The 23,157-nt window shown below is 37.9% G+C and overlaps 1 protein-coding gene across 1 annotated transcript; it reads left to right on the plus strand.

The window, feature by feature from the left end:
* The first annotated feature begins 8,465 nt into the window (after nucleotides 1-8,465).
* On the plus strand, nucleotides 8,466-11,513 carry LOC105045460 (AP-3 complex subunit delta-like). The gene has a single exon (XM_073252497.1). It carries the CDS (start codon nucleotides 8,528-8,530, stop codon nucleotides 11,417-11,419), a length of 2,892 nt encoding a protein of 963 aa, XP_073108598.1. The 5' UTR covers nucleotides 8,466-8,527; the 3' UTR covers nucleotides 11,420-11,513.
* The last annotated feature ends 11,644 nt before the right edge of the window (nucleotides 11,514-23,157 follow it).

A 23,157-nucleotide genomic window follows, 5' to 3' on the forward strand; every position in this document is an offset into this window, starting at 1 on the left:
TCCCAGGCCCAGGCCCGCGCGGGACGCGCGACCCAGCGGCCTGCTGGCCCATCCCCGGTCCACCATGGACCGGGTGGTCCACGGAGCGGTCTGTGGACCGCGTGGGCGTTTCCCACGCGTTTCTCGCGGTCCACGGCCCTATTTCGTGGACCAGAGCGCGATCTAAGGGTCGAGGACGCTCCCGGTCTTGATCCAACGGTCCGGAGAGATTTTTGGCTTTGTTTAGGATTCCTAATCCTTCTCTAATCAAGGTTTAAAGCCTGTTTAAACCTATAAAAGGCCTGTGAGGTAACAGAGAGGGTGGTTTTTCGGTTTCTCGCCGCCGTACGAACCGAGAGGAGAGAGAGAGGCGTGAGGCGCTGTGAGAGAAGGAGCAGGAGGCTCCTGGACAGCGGTCGCCAGGCTCTTCAGGGGTTCAGGGGGGTCTCCAAGAGAGAGAGAGCTTTTGTGAGGGGAACTTCATGTGAGAGAGAATTGGGTGTACAAGGGTTGAGGGTGAGGTCTCCTCTTGTAAAATTTTCTTTTCATAGTGAAGTTTGCATGCCCCGTGGAGGCGAGCCCTTTTGTGGCTGATCCACGTATTTTGATTGTTTTTCCTTTTGTTTTGTTTCTTCTTTCTTCCTGCTGCATCGCGTGGTACTGAAAGGATCTTGGGAGGTGGTGTCCTGGCCAGACATCCACTCAACAAGAAGGAATATATATATATATATATATATATATAATATTTTTTAAATATTTTTAATTTTAACATAATTTTTTTTTAATTTTTGCAATCAAGTGTATGTACTATCTAATTTGTTGCAATGTTGGTCTACCATCAGTCAGTGACGAAGTTTGCTGTTAAGATGCAGACGTGAAAATGAGATGCCAACCTCCTAGGATGACGTATAATCTTATTAGGACGATATATCATCCACATTCTTAAACACCGGTTGATAATAGGAGATAGATTCAACATAAAAGGAGATAGAGAGATGGAGACAGAGAGAGATGGTTTGAGGATTAGGATTGAAGAGGGCGAGGGTAGATGCAAGCATTCCACTGATTCCTTTTTCCATCAGTGATTCCTTTCCCTTCTCCCAGCTGGATTATGGTGTGAAACTAAAAATTTGTAGGTTTGAGGGCTGTAGAAGCTTCAATATGATGGCATGATCAATCACCTCAGCAATAGAGCATTGATTCCCTTCTCCCCCAGTAGTCCCTCATCGAGCCCTCCATCTGTGGTCCCTTATTGAACCCCTCCATCGGTGGTCCTGAGAAGCTTTTTGTAACAAAAGATAAAGGTGAGTTTGCTCCAAATTTAGTTGACTATTCATGTCATTAATTAATTATAGTTTTATACCAAATTTAGGTGATAAACAACTAGAAATTATTAGGTTATCTTATTGAGCCTCTCCATCGTTGGTCCCTCATTGAACTCCTCCGTCAGTGGTCTCTTATCAACTTGTTTGAAAAAAAGCCTAAGAAACTTTTTGTAACAAAAAATAAAGGTGAGTTTATTATATTTAGTTGACTATTTATTTTATTAATTAATTATAATTTTGTATCAGATTTAGATAACAAACAACTAGAAATTATTAGATTATTATCCAATATTACATGCATTACACATCATATTAAAGAATCGAGTTAGCATATTAGATCAGTTCAGATCAGACACAGCAGAATTCAAAAATTTTTTTACTGACTCAATATGCCTTGCATAGATCTAAATCAAATTTATTAAGTATATTTTAAATCAGCATATTAAATAAAAATCAGCATGCAAAAAGAGAGGGGTGATCTCATCACCTTATGCGGATAGATAATATCGCAATTCGAAAAACATGGATCTGAAAAAGGTTTGCTAGTTGAGCCATGTAAGTGTCTGATCTCTACAGATATCCGTCGGGATCAACCTCGGATTATCCTTCTCGAGAGCCTTTCTGTATCAATTCTTGATCTCCTTTCCTCGATTTTAACCCTTGAGACTTTCTTGGCACAAGAGGGATTTGCCTAACAACTTTAGATATGTGGGAATGTAGTCACCCAACTCTTGAGCATTGGATAGAATGGAGAGAGAGAGAGTAGGCATGAAGACAAAAGGAGGGTGCATGAAAATCAGATTTTCATATAACTCTTGAATCTAAGAAGAAAGCTCTTAATAGAACCCATTCATAAGTTCAAATTCAAATCCAATCGACGTTTAAAAGGATGGATATTATCATATAATAATTCATTCTTTTATTCTGATTTTTTTTTCAAGGTAAATCAGCCCAAATAGAATGTAATCACCCAAAAAAAAAAAAGTGGGCACCAATACTTAGCAGCCACTTGTCCTTTTCTTAGCAAGAGAGAGAGGGGGCATGTGCTCTCTCTACCTCTTCCTCATGCTGAAATTAGAGAGGGGCGTGTGCCCCTCTCATTCCTCCATATAATTTCATGTGGCAAGCACATAAGGACATTCCAAAGGGGAAAGGAGGCGTGTGCTCCACTAATCCCTTTCCAAAAATTCTGCGCCAAGTATGGATAGATTTATGAAGAAAAAATAAGAAATGAGCCAACTAATTTGGCTTAACCCAATCTCATTGAGGTGCCCAATGTGGTACCCCCTAAACCCAAATGGATTAGGCTATTGACTTAACTTAAACCTTATCAAATAAGGAACAAAATCTAGAAAAGAATTTAGGTTTAACCATATACTAATATGGTGTACCTAAATCCAATAGGATTTCATCAAATCCTAATCCAATTGTGACTTCATAAGTCCAATTGGATCGATCCAATATTAAATTTCTTATTATGTGATCCCGTAGATTCAATTCTGTCGGGTAGTGAAATATACCATGATATCCATTATAATATTATTAAAACTTCTTTCAGTGAATTGGAACAATTCTAACTCACACCTATCAAAAATCATCGATCCATCGTGCTCTTAGTGAGCTCTCACAATCCACCAATGATATCTAACAATATGTGGTGGCAATCCAAAAAAATTAAAGAGATGGAACCTCTAAATACAGTTACCATGTGATCCGATTCTTCTATCATGAGTCCCAACAGAATCGAGGTCAAGATTAACTCGTCAAACCTCATCACTATCATATGATAGAATCATTCGATTCAAATCCAATGTAAAATCCATAGAAACACCTTTCTATCTTTCACAGTGTCATGGCCATAGGCTTATGGACTCAATCTCATGATCTACATAGGACTACTCCTCCTTTATCGAGATCGATAGATCCCATCTTGATGCAATCTAAATCCTACAATAGATATACTGCAGCCAACATACACCTCAAGGCTCCGTATGGCTAGGAGATCAAGTTATGGTATAGTCAAACTGCAGCACCCTCAAGGTAAATGGTCGATACACTTTAGGTTAGAGAACTAAATATGCAACTGCAGCTATAAACATGTCACTGATGAGAAGATAGATTTTTTTATGACTATTCATAAATGATCATGCTCAGTACTCTTGCTCTTAACAAGTACTTTCACTCCGATGTCCCTACACCATAAATTTAAGACTCATCTATCCGAAAGAAGCAATCATATACTAATCTTTCGGATCGATCACTGTCTCTGTGATAATCTTACGATCGAAAATAATTTACGAGTTAACTATAATAATACATGTCTCAAATTCTCAATTCTTGAGAATATGTGTTATTATACTTATTAATCTAATGGACGATTCACAGATACTATTAAACATAGTGTAAATAAAAATAATCTAATTTTATTAATATCAAAGTCAATTTATAAACTATGTTCTAAGAGTGTTTTGCAAGTGTTAGCCAATCTGGCACTTAGGACATACGTCCAACACATATATCACATATGCTATTTGGAATACTTGATTATTTCAATGATGGACATATTCTTTTAATGAATGTTATAATATTATATTTACTAATAATAGGTAACATTATGATTTTATTTTGTAGAATGGGAGATAGATTCAATATAGAGATGCATCATAGGGGTACTTTGTAAAGGTATCTGGAAGTGACGTATATAAAGGAAGGTGGATACCTGAGATAATTGTGATCCAAATTTTATTTCATACTTTGAGTTGGCAGACATGATCATAGAGCTAGGATATGAAAAGATATCAAGTATGTGGTACATAGTTCTAAACATGAATGTAAGTGAGGGTATTAGAGAAATTAAGAGGGACAGTGAAGTGATATAAATGGTACTCATTACACTTCAAAATGAGACCATTATGATCTATGTAGAAGCCGTTGCTATTCAAGATTTAAAAGATAAAAATACAATTGAAGTTATGGAGTCTGATACTAAGGCTACGGTTATTGATATATTAGATGTAGCTGATGGAAGTAATCAAATTGCAGCACTTGCAGGTAATGAGAAGCATACCGATGAAGATGATGATCCTGAGTACATGCTAATGGAGTCAAGTGAATCTAACGAGATTTTAAATGATGATAAGCTCATAACAGATGATGAAGAGTATGTATAAGCTAGGAATAGAGAGAATGATGTGAGGCAAAAGTGCAGTACTGATAATGTTGGTTCAGATTCAAGTGTGCCAAATAAAAAAAGACCAGCTGAATAAGAATAAAATACATTGCAGTCAGATTTTGGAATAGCCGAGGGTAATAAAGCTTTCCAATCTGCACAGATCATGAGTATCATAGTGAGTATGAAGCTTCAGATGTTGAAGACTTAACTCTAGATAGTAGTGAAAATGAACAGTTTGAATTTAGGAGTGAGAGGAGGGTAAGGCACACTTATTACAATCCAAGATGTGACAGTATGGATGTGAAGTTTTAACTAGGAATGAAGTTTGTGGGTCCTAAAGAATTTAAGAAAGCTGTTCAAAGATATGCTATAGCAAATGGATACAATATTAGATGAAAAAGAAGTGGATAGAAAAAGATAGAGGTCAAATGTGTGGACAAGTGTCCTTGAAAGATATATGCAAGTTGGATGCAAGTCGAGAAGATATTTATTGTAAAAGCTCTGAATAATGAACATAAATATTGCAGGAGTTTGAGAAATAGATAAGCTAATACTGAATGGTTTACTAAGGAATATGTTAACAAATTTAGGGTTAATCCTAATTGGAGTGTGAAAGAATATCATACATAACTATTGAAATTGGTTTATTTTGGATAGTTGTTTTTCAAACAGAGAACGTTGTATGACTTGACTTGAAATAAAATTTATCTTACTTTATTTTATTTTATTTTATTCATTGCAAATTTGTTTAGGTTAACAATTTTGATATTCGTGATCTCATGTTGTTACAAACTTATGGACTACTTCTGCTATCATCAAAAGAAATTGAAGTGCCAGTATCAATCTATTCAAGAAAGTTGCTTCAGGTTGTTTTAGGTTGTTTCAGGATTTAAAGTGCTAGTGTCAATCTGTCATCAAGAGCAGCAGTTTGTTTTAGTTAATCTGGACATTTTGTAATCAATTTTTTTCTTAGAATATGTAAGTTTGTATTATTTTGGACATATGCTTTTCAAATTAAAATGATCTGAAACAGTTAAAACAATCTAGAATATATGACAACACAAATTGGTAAAACAATCTGAAATAACCTAAAACATGACACTGGGATATATAGATATTAAGTTAACATAATACAATTCATCCTTTTCCTCACACATGAAACATCAATACAGACAAAGATCAAAACTAAGACAACAACTATCTCACAACAAAAATCACAAACTGAGACAACAACCAGTACAACAGTAGCATTATTATCCATGAGAATACAAGGGCCCTAATGTACATTTTTTCCTTTCTTTCTGCCTTGAAATATCAAGCCTTAAGTATTTGTTCTCCTCCTGCAGCTTTGCATACTCAACTTTCATTTTTTCAAGCTCATCCTCCATTTTTGCCTCCATAATCTTCAGTTTGACAGTCTTCTCTTCCAGCATTTTCATCTTTTTTCCAGCAATTTCTTTCATCTCCTCTTGAACTAGTCAAAGCTTGTCTTTAAGCTCCTTCCTCTAATTACTCAATATGGCAGCCACCTCCTTACCATGATCACAGATTTCAGAGTCAACCCATTGAAAAAAATCACAATCATTATTTTGCAAAAAAAATAGTTCAATCAATAAATATTACCTTGAATTTTAGCTAATCATTTGAAAATAGGAATACCTTCTAAGATTGGTACCACAGGAACCTCCTTCGTGAATTTTTTTTACTCCACAAAGTGTACAATGCAGCTTTTAGTTGATGATCGTATTGCACTTCATCTCCAGACACTATTGAGCTAGCTAAGATAGCTGCTCCCTCGACCATATCCAAGCTTATAAAATCATCCATTGAAAGTCTTCTAAGGATCCTAAGCTCGGTCTCTTACTAATCATCAAAGAAATGACACCCTAAATCTAGTGCTCTTCCATCGTATCGAAGCTTTTACAGCCCTCGAACCTATAAATTTTTAGTTTCATACTATAATCCAGTCAGGAGAAGGAAAGGGAATCACTGATGGAGAAGAAAATCAATGAAACGCTTGCATCTATCCTCATCCTCTTCAACCCTAATCCTCAAACCATCTCTCTTTGTCTCTGTCTCTCTTTCTCCTTTTATGTTGAATCTATCTCCCATAGTTAGCCGGTGTTTAGAAATATGGATGACATGTCATCCTAACAAGATTATACATCATCCTAGTAGGTTGACATCTTATTTTCACATATGCATCTTAATGGCAAACTTTGATACTGGCTGACGACAGATTAATATTGCAACAAATTAAATAGTACACATACTTGATTGCAAAAATTAAAAGATTATGCAAAAATTAAAAATTTTCAAAAAGTATAAGATTTTTTTTATAATTAACCCTAAAAAAAAGGATATACTGGTCGAGGAATTAAATATTAGTGATTATTATAAGCATTGCTTTGAATATTGAATAACTAAAGATTAAGTCGAGGAATTAAATATCAGTGATTATTATAAGCATTGCTTTGAATATTGAATAACTAAAGATTAATTTAGGATGGTACCGACAAAAGATAATTTAGGACCTTGAAAGATTGATTGGAAAATCATAATTTAGGACTTTGAAAGATTGAATTAAAAATCTAAGACAGCATTTTGATATAGTTCTGCATTGTATGAGAAGGATGTAATCACATCAGAGAAAAGATTAGATTGATGGTTGTGGTATTTTATGGTAAATATATTTTTGCTTTTAGCTAGTGTACTCATTGTTTGAATTTGGACGGAGGCTTAAAGATGGTAAACTGTTTAACACTCATCTATGTGATAAGTTTTGAGATTTTACATATTTTATATCAACAAAATCTTGATAACCTAAACTCGATTTTAATCATAGAAAAACTTATTTATATGGTTTCACTCATGTAAAATTTTAGTTATACATATATTCTTCTTGGATGTGTTCGATTAATCGGAACAAGAAGTGTTGTTGCTGCTCTTATGTTGGCCGTGAAGTCGGTTTATCCAAGTTTGATTGAGATCATTTTTGTGTATAAAGATTGTTGGAGAAGAAAGTTGAACCTGCAAAATAAATCTTCTTATCGGAGTTATTTTCAGTAAGAACTCTCTGATACTCAAGTTAATCGAGAAGCAGAGAACAATGAAAAGGAGAGGGGGAGATTGAAGCTTACCTTGGGCCTTTGACCTCCTTAATTGATAGAAAAGGACTAGAGGTTGTTTCTTAGATGCTAGTGGCTGTATTCGTGAAGATCTCGCTCTACATGGTAGATGCAGGTAGAGAGAGCTATCAACTAGCTGCTTAAGATGGATTATCGGCATTATCAAGATTTAAGGTTGGTCTCGTGTGTAATCACCGTCAAAAATTATGGGCAGACAAGATCTCGATTTCACCTCGATCAGACCTGAGATGAACAAATTCGAGTTTCTGAAGAGGATTGTCCTTGGCATGTGCCAAGGTCAGCCACTTTTCCCCCATAGCAAGAAGCATGGGCGGTCATGATTTATTATTTATTTGAAAAATTTTTATATAACTAGTTATAGTGCATAAAAAGATTTTATGCAATTATGAAATATTGAGATATAAAAATGATCTAAATGAACTGCACATTTAATAAAGATTCAAAATCAATTAAGTATTTTTCTTTTACCCAAAAAATTTAATAAAATATATTTTAATAAAGAAATAGTTAATTTTATATTGCAATTTTATTAATAATCAAAGAGAAATTGTTATATTTTATCCTGATGCTGATCAGGCTTGTATACATCCGACAAAATACTATCATAAAAAAGACCTGTTGTTTCAAGGGGGGAAAACAATCTTTGCAAGTTTACTCTCGTTTTTTACCTTGATTGACTCATGTTGAATATTACCATTGAAAATTCTCTCTCTCGCACTCGCTGTGGACCAGGATTTCACCCAAACACGCGAGAGTGGGAGACTCACCAGCAGACGTCACGGTTTGGATCGGCTTTGGCGGGTATCCGAATTATCGGTTCCCAGATCTATACAGCCAGATAGGGAAGCAAATTCCCAGTCCCAGACATCAAATCGCATCGTCCGTAATACGAGAGATCGCCCATGGCGGGGGGCTCCTCCTCCTCCACTGCCCCCGCCCCATCCCTGGTGGACTCGCTGTTCCAGCGCTCTCTGGATGACCTGATCAAGTCCCTCCGATCCCAGCCTGCCGGCGCCGAGCCCACCCTCCTCTCCCGCGCCCTCGCCGAGATCCGCCGCGAGATCCGCTCGTCGGACCCCGACACGAAGGCCATCGCCCTCCAGAAGCTCACCTACCTCTCCTCCCTGCACGGCCTCGACGCCTCCTGGGCCGCCTTCCACGCCCTCGAGCTCCTACCCTCCCCCTCCCCCCTTCACAAGCGCCTCGCCTACCTCGCCGCCTCCCTCTCCTTCCACCCCTCCACCACCGACGTCCTCCCCCTCTCCACCCACCAGCTCCGCAAGGACCTCTCCCCTTCCTCCCCTCCCCCCTTCTCCTCCCTCGCCCTCCACCTCCTCTCCCTCTCCGCTTCTCCAGACCTCGCCCGCCACCTCGCCCCCGATCTCCTCCCCCTCCTCTCATCTCGCAGTTCTCCCCCCTCTCCTCTCCGCCCAAAGGCTGCCGCCGCTGCCCTCCGCGCCCTCTCCGTCTGCCCCGACGTCGTTCCCCACCTCTTCAAGCCCCTCGTCGACTGCCTCTCCTCCCCCGACCCCCGCGTTGTCTCCGCCGCCGTCGGCGCCTTCGCCGAGCTTGCCTCATCCGGTGACCCCTCCTCCTACCTTCCACTCGCCCCCGAGTTCTACCGCCTTCTCGCCGACTCCCGCAGCAACTGGATCCTCATCAAGCTCCTCAAGATCTTCGCCCGCCTCGCCCCTCTAGAGCCCCGCCTCGCCGCCCGCCTCGTCGACCCCCTCTGCGACCTCCTCCGCCGCTCGTCCGCCCAGTCCCTCGTCTTCGAGTGCGTCCGCACTGTTTTCTCCGGCCTACCCGACCACGACGGCGCCGTTCGCCTCGCCGTCGACAAGGTCAAGGATTTCCTCGCCAGCGCCGATGACCCCAACCTCCGCTACCTGGGTCTGCGCGCCCTCTCCATGCTTGGCCCGCGGCATTCCTGGGCCGTGGAAGAGAGCCGGGAGGCCGTGATCCGGTCCCTCGCCGACCCCGACCCCAACATACGCCGTGAGGCCTTGCGCCTCATCATGGGGATGGTGTTCGACAGTAACGTCTTTGAGATCTCCATTCTCCTGGTCAACTACGCGTTGAAGTCCGACCCCATTTTCGCCAACGAGATACTCGACGCAGTGCTCACCACCTGCGGGAGGAATGTGTACGAGCTGATCGTGGATTTCGATTGGTATGTTTCGCTCCTCGGGGAGATGGCCAGGAACCCGCATTGCACCAGGGGGGAGGAGATCGAGCGGCAGCTCGTGGATATCGGGCTGAGGGTCAGGGATGCGAGGCCGGAGCTTGTCCGCGTGGCTCGAGATCTCTTGATCGATCCTGCTCTGCTCGGGAACCCATTTCTCTGCCGGATACTGTCTGCGGCTGCTTGGGTTTCGGGGGAGTACGTCGAGTTCTCGAGGAATCCATTGGAGCTTGTGGAGGCACTGCTGCAGCCGAGGACCAGTCTTCTCCCTCCTTTGGTGAGAGCTGTTTATATTCAAGCAGTGTTTAAAGTTCTCGTCTTTTGTTTCAATACATATATCGATCGACTGGAAATCAGTCGACTTTCATCTCTTGGCAATTCAACCACTGGAGGTGCGTCCTCCATTATAGAATCTAAGAGTACCGCTGCTGCTAGTTGCATTGCTGATGGAACTACGGGGATTGAGAGCAATGATGGCATTGCTATTGGTGACAAGCCAGCCTCTTTATTCAGTTCGATAGAGAATAAAGATCCCTTTACATGCGAATCTCTTACAAACATGTTAATTTTGATCGAAACGGCAGTTGATCCACTAGCAGAGAATGATGAAGTGGAGGTTCAGGAGCGGACAAGGAATGTGCTTGGTTTGATTCACATGTTACGAGAGATTCCAACTTGGAAGACTGAGGAGCAGGGCTTTATAAAAGATAACAGGATTGGTGAAATTGTGAACCTTCTGCAATCAATGTTTTCTGAAGAGCTAGGTCCCGTTTCTGTGAATGCTCAGAAGAGAGTTCCTGTACCTGAGGGTCTTGTTCTTGAGGAAAATCTTGCTAATCTTGCCTGGACATTAGCTGAGGATGATACTGCTCCATTCATGTCAATTTCATTTTCCCTTCGAAGTCATCAACATGGGGAAACAAAGGATAATGCTGCATCATCAGTTCAGTCAACATCTCTGCTTGCCGAACACCGTAAACGGCATGGATTGTATTACCTTCCTGCAGAGAAAGATGGGACTGAATCGAATGATTACCCACGTGCCAATGATCCTCTGTTGCCAGCCAGTCAAGGTGATGTATCTGAGGACCTTGTAAAGCTCACTGACCAATCACTGATTCCCAGAAAGGTAAAGCACACAAAACCACGGCCTGTAGTGATAAAACTGGATGAAGGTGATGGTGTCTCAACTTCTCCTTCGACAACAGTGAAGGAATCAAAAGATGATTTGCTATCTGGTGCAATACATGATGTTCTTTTGGGCAAAGAACGCAAACCATCATCATCGCAAAAAAAATATTCAGACAAATCTTCCCGAAGAAGAGTCAAAGATGTATCGGATAATGGTGAATCTGTTTCTCTGTCAAAAGAGAAGCTAGATTTGGGTGATAGAGAACATCGGAGCTCAGGTTCTAGGAGGAGCAAACATCGTAGTCATGGTAAAGAAAGACATACAAGCCCTCAGAAGAATGACGAGAAGGAAGAGAAAAATCATAGGAACTCAACAAGGAGCAGTCATCATCATGAAAGACATAAGCATAGGCAAAGAGGGGAGGCTCTTCTAGATGTGGCTCCACAGGCACCAGTTATCCAAGATTTCCTTTTGTGATTGATTTTAATTTGTTTGGTGCATTGTTTATCTGGTTACAATTTTGGAGGAATTTAGATGATGCAATGTAGTATTGTTTGTTGCCTTTCTTGCAGAGGTCAGGCCCAGAGCTTCTTTCTCCTTTTTCTTCTGTGGTGCATATCTTCGTATGTCTCCTAGTATCATATGAATTTGTTTCAGGGTTTGAACCCTGTATACTATCGTATAGAATAAATATCATTAAGATACTCTGCGACATGCTACCTTGTATTCACTTGTTTTAACTGTCATAAATTCAGACCAGGATTTTCTTAATCCAGATGAAGAATATTAAACTTGTTCAAATTTAGGAAGGATGTCTTGATAATGCCTTAAATTTCCCAAGAACTGGGAGAGAAATGTTGGAGGAAAAACAACAATGGTAGAATAGGTTTAGGCATTTAGCAAAAGGCTAAAAGAAATTCAGAGAGTAGTATGCCATGTTTGCATTGTAGATATTTTACCAAATATAAATAACCAGTCAGTCTGTACTCCTGTTTTGAAAATCAAGGCTTGCTTTGATTACTTCAATTTGTGAGGGTACTCTTAAAAACATAAAAGCCCATTATGTCAATACAAATAGTAAATTTTGAGATTTAGAAACAAGAGTAATTTAACCATAACCCTCATGATTTTTATCCATATTGTACAAATGGATGCAATAATCTCACCATACTTCTCCAGGAATAAACTTTTGATGAAGAAAGGGACACAATATTGGAACTCAATGGCATCTTTGTCTAGATCAAGATTTTAAGTATTGGTTTTTCGGTTCTGATTACCAATATGCAGCTAGTAAAATGTCGAATATTGTACATTTCTTCATACCAAAACTTCAGTATGAGGGGTGTACTGGGTATTATGCCCCTTCCAGTATGGTATGGTATCCCTAATACTGATTGGTGTGTTGGTACTTAAAACAATGGTCCAGATTCATATACAGGAGGTATGGCTTTTGATTCTTATGATGGTGAGTTTACCTTCTTGATAACGTCAAGGGAAAAAATATTGATTGTACTCAGACCCTCAATGACCAAAATATGATGCATCCTGAATATGATAATGTGAACGCCCCCTTTTCACCTCCAATTTTTATTGCGTACATACTACACTTTTGATCTGATCTGAAATGTCCTCATTTATTTATGTTTTCTTTTTTTCGCATATGGAACCACTTATTAAATTCATTCACATCCATCATTGTTTGATATACATGAAAAATGCTAGCCAAGTGTCTACTTCATTAAAATGAAGGACTAAAGTTTCAACTAAAACCTCAAACAGATCTATCCTAATCTAATCAAACTTTTTGGTTGTGGTCAATTTTAGCCAAAACTTCTAGTTTTAGCAGTTTTGGCCAGTCTTGACTAATATTGATTATTATGTGTTATTTCTATTCATAATATATTGATAATTTTATGATTTTAAGGCCATTTTTGTTTTTATTTTAGTTTGATGTCATTGTGAGTTCATTTCTACATTTCTTTAAGTAAATTCGACTAACTCGTGTCAATTTTGGGCCATCTTTTCATTCGAGTTGAAAGAAAAAATACTTATGGATGATAAATCTAACCTACGAATAAACCAAATGTACTTATTAATAACAATTATATACTTTGTTGAGTCTGTAAAAAGTTAAATGCATTTGGCTCTTTCAGTATAAGAAATTTAAGCAAAAATAGATTTTTATAGATACGTGAGATTTTCACTGTTTAAGATAATTTCTAAGGGAAAACTTGAGAAACAAGGTCTATGAGCAGGATTTAAGCCTGCATTTGCTAGATCTAGTTTAAGTCCCCAAGGCATTTTCATGAGGTATATCTAATCATTGTCTTTTTCATACTTGGTAGATTATAAACTATATTCCAGTAAATTGTACTATGTAGGATGGTATTTATTATATCAAGCTTCATACCTGTGCAAATCTGTTCCGTATTTTCACTATTATATTTACAGTGCTAGGCATTCAAGAATCAGGTTATTGATGTATTATCAGAAAAGAATTCCTTAACATTTCATCCATTTTCACATATTTTTATACTTATTTCTACTTTCTGGCTTTCATCTTTCTGAAACACACAATCCCCAAATTTGATGACTGAAAATGATAGGTAGTGCTCCAAAACTATGTGGCATATGTTTCCTGGGCTTAATTTTTCTCAGTTTTTGAATCATCATCTGTTTTTCCCAGTTTTGGCTGAAAGTTTGAAACTCGAGCAAAAATAGGGAAACGGCCAAAACTGCGGAAGACAAAACTGGAAAAGCCTGATTGAAACTGAAACTGACTTTTCAAACCTTGATCAAAACTATGCAGCTGTTATTGACCACAACTGTATGCTGCTGTGTTGCTGATTTAGTCCTCGTTAAGGTCAAAGGATAGCACTCTTCTACTCTCCAGATCCAAAAAAACATCTTTGTCATCTTAAAATGGACTTTCTAGATAAGCTATGAACTTTGTTGTCACCACTTCTTTATCCTTGTAGACACCCATCAAAGCATAACATGCTTGTGCTGTCGCTTTCCAGCTGGAACCTCTTACTTATGGTGCCACACATTGGAAATTCTTTAGGATACTGCTCTTTTTCCTGTTTCTCAAGTTTTTACTGAATGTAAGATATTAATAAGAATTGGTCTTCCTTGCTCCTGCATTATTTGCCCCGATACTTGCTCCTGATTCTGGTAACTAAGATTTGTCAACGCTGTGATCTCCTTGATGAGAATAGTTGAGGCTGGTGAATAACTTTTGCTGGTAGCACTAGGAAAATGCTTAAATTTCAATTTTGTTTCTTGTGAACAACTGTCTCAACAGGTTTTGTGAACAAACTAGTTACTCTTCATAGTCATTCAGGGAAGAATATGGACTGAATATTCTTCTGCAACTTGGAAGTGAAACTTCATCCCTTCTTCAGTTGTAGATGATGAATTATACACATTTAGTGGTCAATATGCTTCAGGTGCTTCTCTTGAGTTGTAATGGCTACATTGTAGATTAGTTTTGTTGAAATGCAAATGTGGTACTCTATGAAAATCGGTATCTTGCTGTTCTTGATAGTCAATATGAGATCTTTTTCCTTTGCGATATTTAAACTTGATCATTAATTGTTAGCTTTTTTCTGAATTCATGCCTTGCTGTAAAAGAAGGGGAAGTAGAAAATTTTCCATCTTTGCTTTAGGTTGATCTCTCAGTTAGAATGTGTGGGCTTCTTCAATAATTTGCAATGCTACGCTGCCAAGCATTTGTCATTTTTCAGTGTGCATTGTTTTTCTTGCTGCATGCATCAAAAATCTGTTAATTTATGAGGGAGTAAAAGTCTTCATGACTTAAAGAGGAATTGGTCTATTGATGCATGGATGGATCACAAACACGAGCTCTTAAAAGAAAAGCTGGCTGGCCTCTCAGTCTGTACTTCTTTGAAGGATGTTGAATTGTTGCTATCAATTGATAGGGTAGGTGGAAACTTATTGAAAGGATTAGAAAGGATGAGAGGTTATCGAATTTCAAAGTTTAAGATGCAGTGGCTTGGATATTTACAGTAGAATATTTGAAAACCTGAAAAGCATATTTTCTCGACGAGAAATGAAGGTTGCACATGTGACTTAGAAAAAGGACTAAGAAGTGCCTATGATAGGATCATGATAATATCAGTGTAATCTTTAACTAGTAACAAAGTAGCTAAAGGATAATAGGACCGTTTAAAGGAGGTATCTACATCTCTCTCAGGGAATGATGATAAGCTATACCCAAAAGAAAACAAAGAATGATGATAGTGTAATTTTCTACTCCCCAAAAGACCTTTTGAAATTATGTTGATATGTGTTTTCTTTGTAATTGAGAAACACAACATTGCCAGAAATATGATCCTCCATGTTTCGTGCCTTGTGCACATGGAACTAACGGAAATGAAAAGAACTTGTCACAACCTCATGCTCCAAAACTTGTTTCCTTCTCAACTTATCATATATCATGCATCTCCTAGTTCAGCTGATGACATGCTAAAATAGCTTTCTAAGCCTTTACACACTTTTTTTTCAAGAAATCCCTTTCAAGTTTCAATTAGTTCAAAATTATAGCTCATTTACTTAAAGACATTTATCAAGAACAGCATGTACCGATGAGGATTGAGGGCTATGATTTTGGATGTTTCTCTCAGGAAGTCCACAGAGAAAAGACTAAAGTTTTTTTTAATAAATTTTAACTGTTAGAAAATTAAGCAGTTATAATTATATTAATACTGAAAGTAAATAATCATCTGGGTCAACGAACTCTGATGGTATAATATACACCTTGCAATAGAGAATATCATTAATAGCAAGGCTGAAAAAGTATATTAGGAGACGGTGCAATGTGAAATGTCAAGTAAATGAAGAGGCTAACATAAACGGGCTTTGGATTAGCATTAAGTGATTACTGTCAAAAATAATCAACTCCGTGGTAGGATCAGTGGCAGAACTTGCAGGAACATTGAGATTTGTGGCTGGGCTATAGTGAGGGGAGTGACTGCTGGATGAGAAAGGACCATGTGATTAGGAACAGATTTTCGCTACAGCTTTGGTCATGCTAAGGATGGTAAACTTGATCATGGTTTCATTTTTGCCTCTAGTGCTATTTTTAAATTTATCATTATTGACTAAGGGAGGATGGATGTACATTAGGTAACAGAAGAGGTCTAGGAGGATTATTACTACTAATGCTTTGATACTAAAGTTACATACGAGAAATACTTGGATACATTGATCCCCATATTATGTATTTGTATGCATATATTAACAATATAAGTAGTGCTTCTTGACCAGATGAGATTTTAATGCAATAATCTCATCTGAGTGGGATCATTTGTTTAATTGTAAAATATTTTGATTGGGTAACTTGAAGTGCTTGTTCTTTTTTTTAATTTCCAAAAATATCTTAACAGTCCTTTTATTATCAGTCACTTCTATCACAATTTGGTTTAGAAATTTCTATGGTTTTGTATATGCACGCCTTTGAATTCATGGCAGAGGTACATACACACATACATACATGATAGATAGGTAGAACTCATGCCTCATTTGGTTTTGATTTTTGCACGGCGGAGTTCTTGCTTCTTCTTCATGGTTGGCAGATTTTTTTTTTCCAGATATTTGTGCAAGATGGTTGACTTCAGTATTCTCTTGGAAAATCTTCCAAAAAAAAAAAAGGTATTATCTTGGAAAATAAGTTGAAATGGTTTATGTTACTTCATATGCAGCCCAACACTGTATTCTGGAGAAAATTTTGGACCAGGCATGAACATTCATTTGAACAAGGCATTTCTTAAGCAGTAATTTGGCTTAAAGTTCATAATGGATGCATCATTTACTGATATATTTGGGTCTAGTCAATTTTTTTATTTGTATAGACTACATATTGAAGGAGGAACCCATGCTATTTGATGGATGTCACCATGGCACAGCATCTTAACAAGATGCCCTACATGAAATATCATGTACACCAGCATGATAGGTTGGATTCCATACATATATTTTTAAAATTTGTATGTCTGTGTGTCTGTCTAATCTGTCATTTATATGATCTTGTTTTAAACACGATCTATTTGCGACATGAATACCAGAAAATTGCCTTTCTTAAAAAAAGTTGGGGTTCTAGAGATGAAATTATGGCACAGAATTGCTGATGTACAAGTGCAGAGCACTTGGGCCGTTATAGTCAAAATTTTTCCCTTTTTCATTATCCTTGATCAAACTGGGAGTGAAGTTTGTTGGCTGGCTGATCTTATTTTCTTTCTTCCACAACAGGGAAGTCATTTGGAATCTAATCAACTTTGCAAGTATGTGTTCATCATTTGGAATCTAATCAACTTCGCCAGTATGCGTTCATGTCCACCCGTCAAAAGAAAAACCTTTTCTAGATTGGTGATGGAGATGTTTTTCAATTATGGTTTCATGTGCACCTGTCAGAAAGATAGTCTCTCTCTTTCTGCACAAACAGGAGAAAGTCTTGTTCAGAACTCGTGATGGAGCATTGCTTGTCGCCTCTGCTGTGAAAGTTATCCTTAACACGGCATGTAGTAGTCTGAGAGCATATAGCTAGCATGATTCCACTTGAAGACATTTAGCAGTGATTTTGGTTCGTGCAATACACTGGTATCTTCTATGCAGTTACCTGTTCCAACTTCCAAGTTCTCACCTTTCATTATTTTATTTTATTTTTTTGATGATGCGCAGGCGCATCATATCACTTTAGTGTAAATATATCCTGAACACTTCGAGCATATGATATCCTGAAACTGAAGAGGGGTCGAAGACAAGTTCTCCCCGATCATAAGGTTTTTATGGATTTTTAAGCAGCATCTTTCACTTGGGTTTTATACTTTCACGGTTTTAAAAGGGCAGAAAGGGATGTATTTTGCCTGTATTTTTTTTTTTTTGGTTTGGTTTAAATGCACAAGGTCTCCATGACAAACACCAGTTCTTAAGATGAAGTTTCACTTATAAGATCGGGGTTGGACAAATGTGGTTGTATGTTGTGAGTGCCAACTGCAGAGTTGGTAGTCTTTTGATGATACAAGAGACTTGGGTTCAATTTCTCACCTGGGTATTTGGCTATTTGCCAGGCTTCCGGTCATCTTAATTCACATACATGTGTTTATATATCCCAACACATCAAGATGGAGATCGCATATTCATTATGGAAGAGGTATAAAGAAAAGGCCCGTTGGAACAAGCGCCAAATACCTGGCTTCGCAATGTGATAGCTTCAAGGGTCCAAGGACACTGGTCTGGACGGGGAGTTTCCTGATATTCACCATCTATAATGTTAATGTCTAATGTGATTTCTAAGGGCGAGATGATACCATGAGAAGGATATTTTGAAGCTTGAAGTCTTTCATGTAACTTGCAAATGCCTCTTATCGGAGATATTATATATCCTATACAATGTGCATCATGCAGCCATGCATGCCACTAATCACATCTGTTTATTCCTATTACAATGCATTTGGATGGGTGTTTGATGAATGAAGCTCGTAGAAACGAGAGGTGGTGATCGAGGGCATGAACTGTCATGTGGTGCACGATATAACCCAACACCCTGTGGTGCCCAGTTGTCTTTTTTTTCTTCAAAAAAGTATTAAAAAATAAGAGTTAATGCACTTACCATGAATGTTTGTCCTGTCAAAGAAAGGAGACTAGAACGTCACTTACGACATATTAGGCTTTCAAATCTATTAGTAGATCCTAGGCCTGTCCCCTAAGTTTTGAAGGTTTGGTTCCTCCGTACCCACGCGTTAGCTTCCGGGAAGCAAGCCATAGTTGAACAACTCATCTCATAGTGTTCTCCTCCACCTCCAACTTTCGTAGCAATTCTACCGTCGCTACCACCATGATGGGTCCAACTTGATGAATTCAAATGCCCGAATACGGATAAAATTTTTATAACTAAATCATCTATGAAAAAAATTATGATCGGCATGTTTTGGAAACATCGATTAAAAAATGAGTGATTATATATGTTTATACACATGCGTCAAAATACTAAGAAAAAAATAATGAATAAATTTTAAGAGTATTTGAACAGTTTACATAAACATCACGTAACCGTTCTTTTTTTGATGGATATCTCAATATATGCAACGATGATCGTCCGACCATAACTTCTTTCATGACCGATCCGATTATAAAATTTTTTTCCCCCAAATACAGTTTGTCTGGTGGGCCAGGTTGACTACTGAGCCATGCAATTAGTCTAACCCGGCAAGAAGTCCCTTTCAGCTCCAATCCTACCAACCTCAAAAGTTCTATCAATTAAGGAGAATTAGATTGAGTTTAATCAGGCCAGATTATGTCAAAGCTGTGCTGGTTGGTTTCGAAAAGATTTAAGCTACGCTAGTTTGGGGGCCTGGTTAAAGTTACACGGGTTACTTTACATTTGGCAAGGATCGGAACTCTAGAAAGAGTATAGATTAGGCTTGAGGTAAGATGGGTTAGGTTGATGCTTTGCCCTAAACCCGTTATTGGCGCAGTTTGAAAAAGAATTGAAGTTTTCAATCTAAATCCAAATTCAATTATGCAAAAATTGGTTCAACCAACTCCAAGAGATCAATTAGGTCATGAAATATATTCTACAAGTTTATCCCGCTTTATCTTCTTTCTTGTTGAATCAAAACAATTTTTTTCACCCTTAGAGAGAAAATGCCGATCAGAATTGAATCCCCACACTCTTGTCCAAGTGGCAAGGAATGACACCTTCTCAACAAGCATTTGATAGTAAGAGCGGCCCGATTACGCAAGAGAAAAAAAAAAAATAAAAAAATCTTTTGTTCATTGTTCTCTATAACACACTCCATGTGTATATTTAAACAAAGCTGAATGCATACATTTAACGTATAGTAGATACATATATTTTCATATTGAAGCACACTTTTGTTGAGTGTCAGATGTATATATTTATATTTTAAGTTATTAGGTATATTTTGATAGAGCCAAGAACAAAGACTTTATCCATAAATTAAAAATAAAGCAGTTCACGAAGGGAAAGTGGACATAATCTACAAAAACAAAAACAATAACGAATTAACTTGTTTATGCTCTTCTTCTTTTTTTTTTTTTTGGATAATTATGCTTCTCTAGTTAGCTATTTTTTCTTTCATGATAGAGAGCAAAACTTATCCAATGTGTAATATTTAAAAAATGTATACTCAAGACTTGAACCTGGAACCTTCTAAATCTAGGACGGAAAGTGCGACTGTCTCAATGTTTATACAAAATTCTCTATTGAAATAACAATTTGTGCATACTATATATGATCCCACTATTCTTTGCTCAGCTTCTTGGTCCTTTGCAGCAGTTGAGGTTGGTGCAACATACTATGGGTATATGGATATTTTGTCCGTCTGCTCTACCATTTATATGATCTTGTTTTAAACATGACCTATTTGCGACATGAATGTTGAAAAATGCTATTTTAAAATAAAGTCGGGGTTTTAGACAGAACAGTTGATATATTTATGGCACAATATTGCTGGTGTATAGATATGCAAAAAAATCGAATTATTTGTGAGCTATTCAAACTCAACTCAACTTAATTATTATCGAGCTCGAGTAGTTTGAATAATTTTTCAGATTGAACTCAAAAATTAAGATATATACTCGATTTGAAAGTTCACGAGTCTATTAAAATTTATATATATTTTTAATAATATTATTTTTATTTATAATATATATTGATATATGTATTATCAGTGAGTTAAGGCTCGATTTTGAGCTCGAGTATGGCTCGATTTATATTCGAGTCGAATTAAATTAATCTCAAATTTTATCTTTTTTTTATCAAGATGAACTCGAGTTTAAGATATTAAGACTCGATCAATCTCGAGTTCAATTTTGAATTGGAGTATTTTGAATTGAATTGAGATCAAGTTTCTAACTATTCGATTCAGCATGGCTCTATTGCATTTCTACTGATGTATTTTGTTGGTTGGCTGGTTATATTTTCTTTGTTCCACAGCAAGGAAGTAATTTGGAATCTTATCAACTTTGCGAGTATCTGTTCATGTCCGCTTGTCAAAAGACAAATCTTTCCTAGAATTCGTGCTGGAGATGGATTTCAAGGATGGTTTCATGTGCACCCGTCAAAAAGAAAGTCTTTTTCTGAACTCGTGATAGAGATGTATAGCATTGCTTGCCAGCTCTGCTGCGAAAGTTGTCCTTAGCACGGCATGTAGTGATAGAATATGTAATGGTGGTGGAACATACAACAATAGTATGAGAAACTATATAAAACAATGGAGAATACAACTTTTTCTCACAAACCCTTCTCCTTTTTTTTCTATTCTGGATACCACTTCACCACTCCGTCAATTCTACAACAACCACCTATTTATAGGTATAAGAAATGACCTTTTGACTCCCCTAATAAATTTATCATTTAGACTTCCCATGTGACTCTTGGATTTTCCATGTGACTCTTGGCTTTTCCATGTGACTTTTGGTTTTTCCATGTGACTCTTGGTTTTTCCCACTTCAATTAAGTTTACAAAATGACCTTTGGATTTCTTCAAATATATTTAATATTTGCTTTTTCCAACACCCCCCCTTAAACTTAATTGTTCTTTCTTCATCATGCCAAGAGAACTTTTAAACTTGGTGAAGAGCTCTGCTCCTAATGGTTTAATGAATATGTCGGCAACTTGATCTTGTGTCTTCACATACAGTAGCTCTACTTCTTTGTTCTTCACATGTTCCCGGATTGAATGAAAACGCACATCAATATGCTTGCTTCTTTGATGATACACCGGGTTCTTTCCTAGTGCAATAGCCGACTTGCTGTCAATGCTTATCTTGGTAGGTTCCTTTTGCTCAAAATGAACTTCCTTCAGCAAGCTTCTTAGCCATATAGCATGTGATACACATGCGGATGCAGCAACATATTCGGCTTCACATGTAGAAAGAGTAACAATAGGTTGCTTCTTTGACATCCATGAAAAAGCTGCATCTCCCATAGAAAATACAAATCCGGAAGTACTCTTCCGATCATCCATGTCTCCAGCCCAATCACTATCCGAATAGCCCACAAGTTCAAAGTTACTATGATGAGAATAAAATAGTCCATCAGTAATAGTACCTTGGATATAACGAAGAATTCTCTTTGCTGCCTTCCAGTGCATTAATTTGGGCTCCTCCATGAATCTGCTGACTAGGCCGACTGCATATAGAATATCCGGCCTAGTACATGTCATGTACCTCAGACATCCTACCAAGCTTCTAAAGAGAGTAGGGTCCACAATCTCTCCTTCATCTTCTTTTGACAGCTTTGCTCCACAATCAACGGGGGTGCTTATAGGGTTACAATCTTTCATCTTGAATTTCTTCAAGATTTCTTTGGCATAACCTTCTTGAGATAAGAAAATTCCTTTTTGATATTGTTTGACCTCCAAACCCAGAAAATATGTCATTAACCCCATGTCTGTCATCTCAAACTCCTTCATCATGGCATGCTTGAACTCCTCAAACATTTGTAGATTATTACTTGTAAAAATAAGATCATCCACATACAAACACACAAGTAGAATGTTAGAATTTTTCTCCTTTACATACACAGCATGCTCATAGGGACATTGCTTGAAGCCATTTGCTTTGAAGTAGCCATCAATTCTTGAGTTCCATGCTCTTGGAGCTTGTTTTAAACCATAAAGTGCCTTCCTTAGCTTTAAAACCTTCTCTTCATGTCCCTTCTTCACATGCCCTTTGGGTTGTTCAACATATACTTCTTCTTCTAGAAAGCCATTTAGAAATGCCGACTTCACATCTAACTGGTAGATGTTCCAATTACTCTGTGCAGCCAAAGAAATCACCAGACGAATGGTCTCCATGCGTGCTACGGGAGCAAATACCTCCTCGTAGTCAATTCCGGCTTGCTGCTTGTAGCCTTTAGCTACTAATCGAGCCTTATATTTCTCCACCTTTCCTTCTGCATTCTTCTTTACCTTATATACCCATTTCACTCCAATGGGTTCATGACCTTCTGGAAGAGTAATAAGTTTCCATGTGTTATTCTTCTGGATTGCCTTCATCTCTTCATTCATGGCCATCCTCCAGTTTTCATTCTTCACTGCTTCTTCAAAAGAGATTACATCCTCATTAGCATATAAACAAATGAGATTAAGGGGACTCGTCACCTCATAGAGATCTTGAATGCTTCTTGTCTTTCTGGATTCTTCATTTGAAGATGGAGATCTCGTGCT

Source organism: Elaeis guineensis, chromosome 2, assembly GCF_000442705.2.
Source record: "Elaeis guineensis isolate ETL-2024a chromosome 2, EG11, whole genome shotgun sequence".
NCBI classification, from domain to species: Eukaryota; Viridiplantae; Streptophyta; class Magnoliopsida; order Arecales; family Arecaceae; genus Elaeis; species Elaeis guineensis.

Bases quoted from the DNA above. Each gene is read 5' to 3' on its own strand.
- LOC105045460 (XM_073252497.1), top strand. From the start codon at position 8,528: ATGGCGGGGGGCTCCTCCTCCTCCACTGCCCCCGCCCCATCCCTGGTG.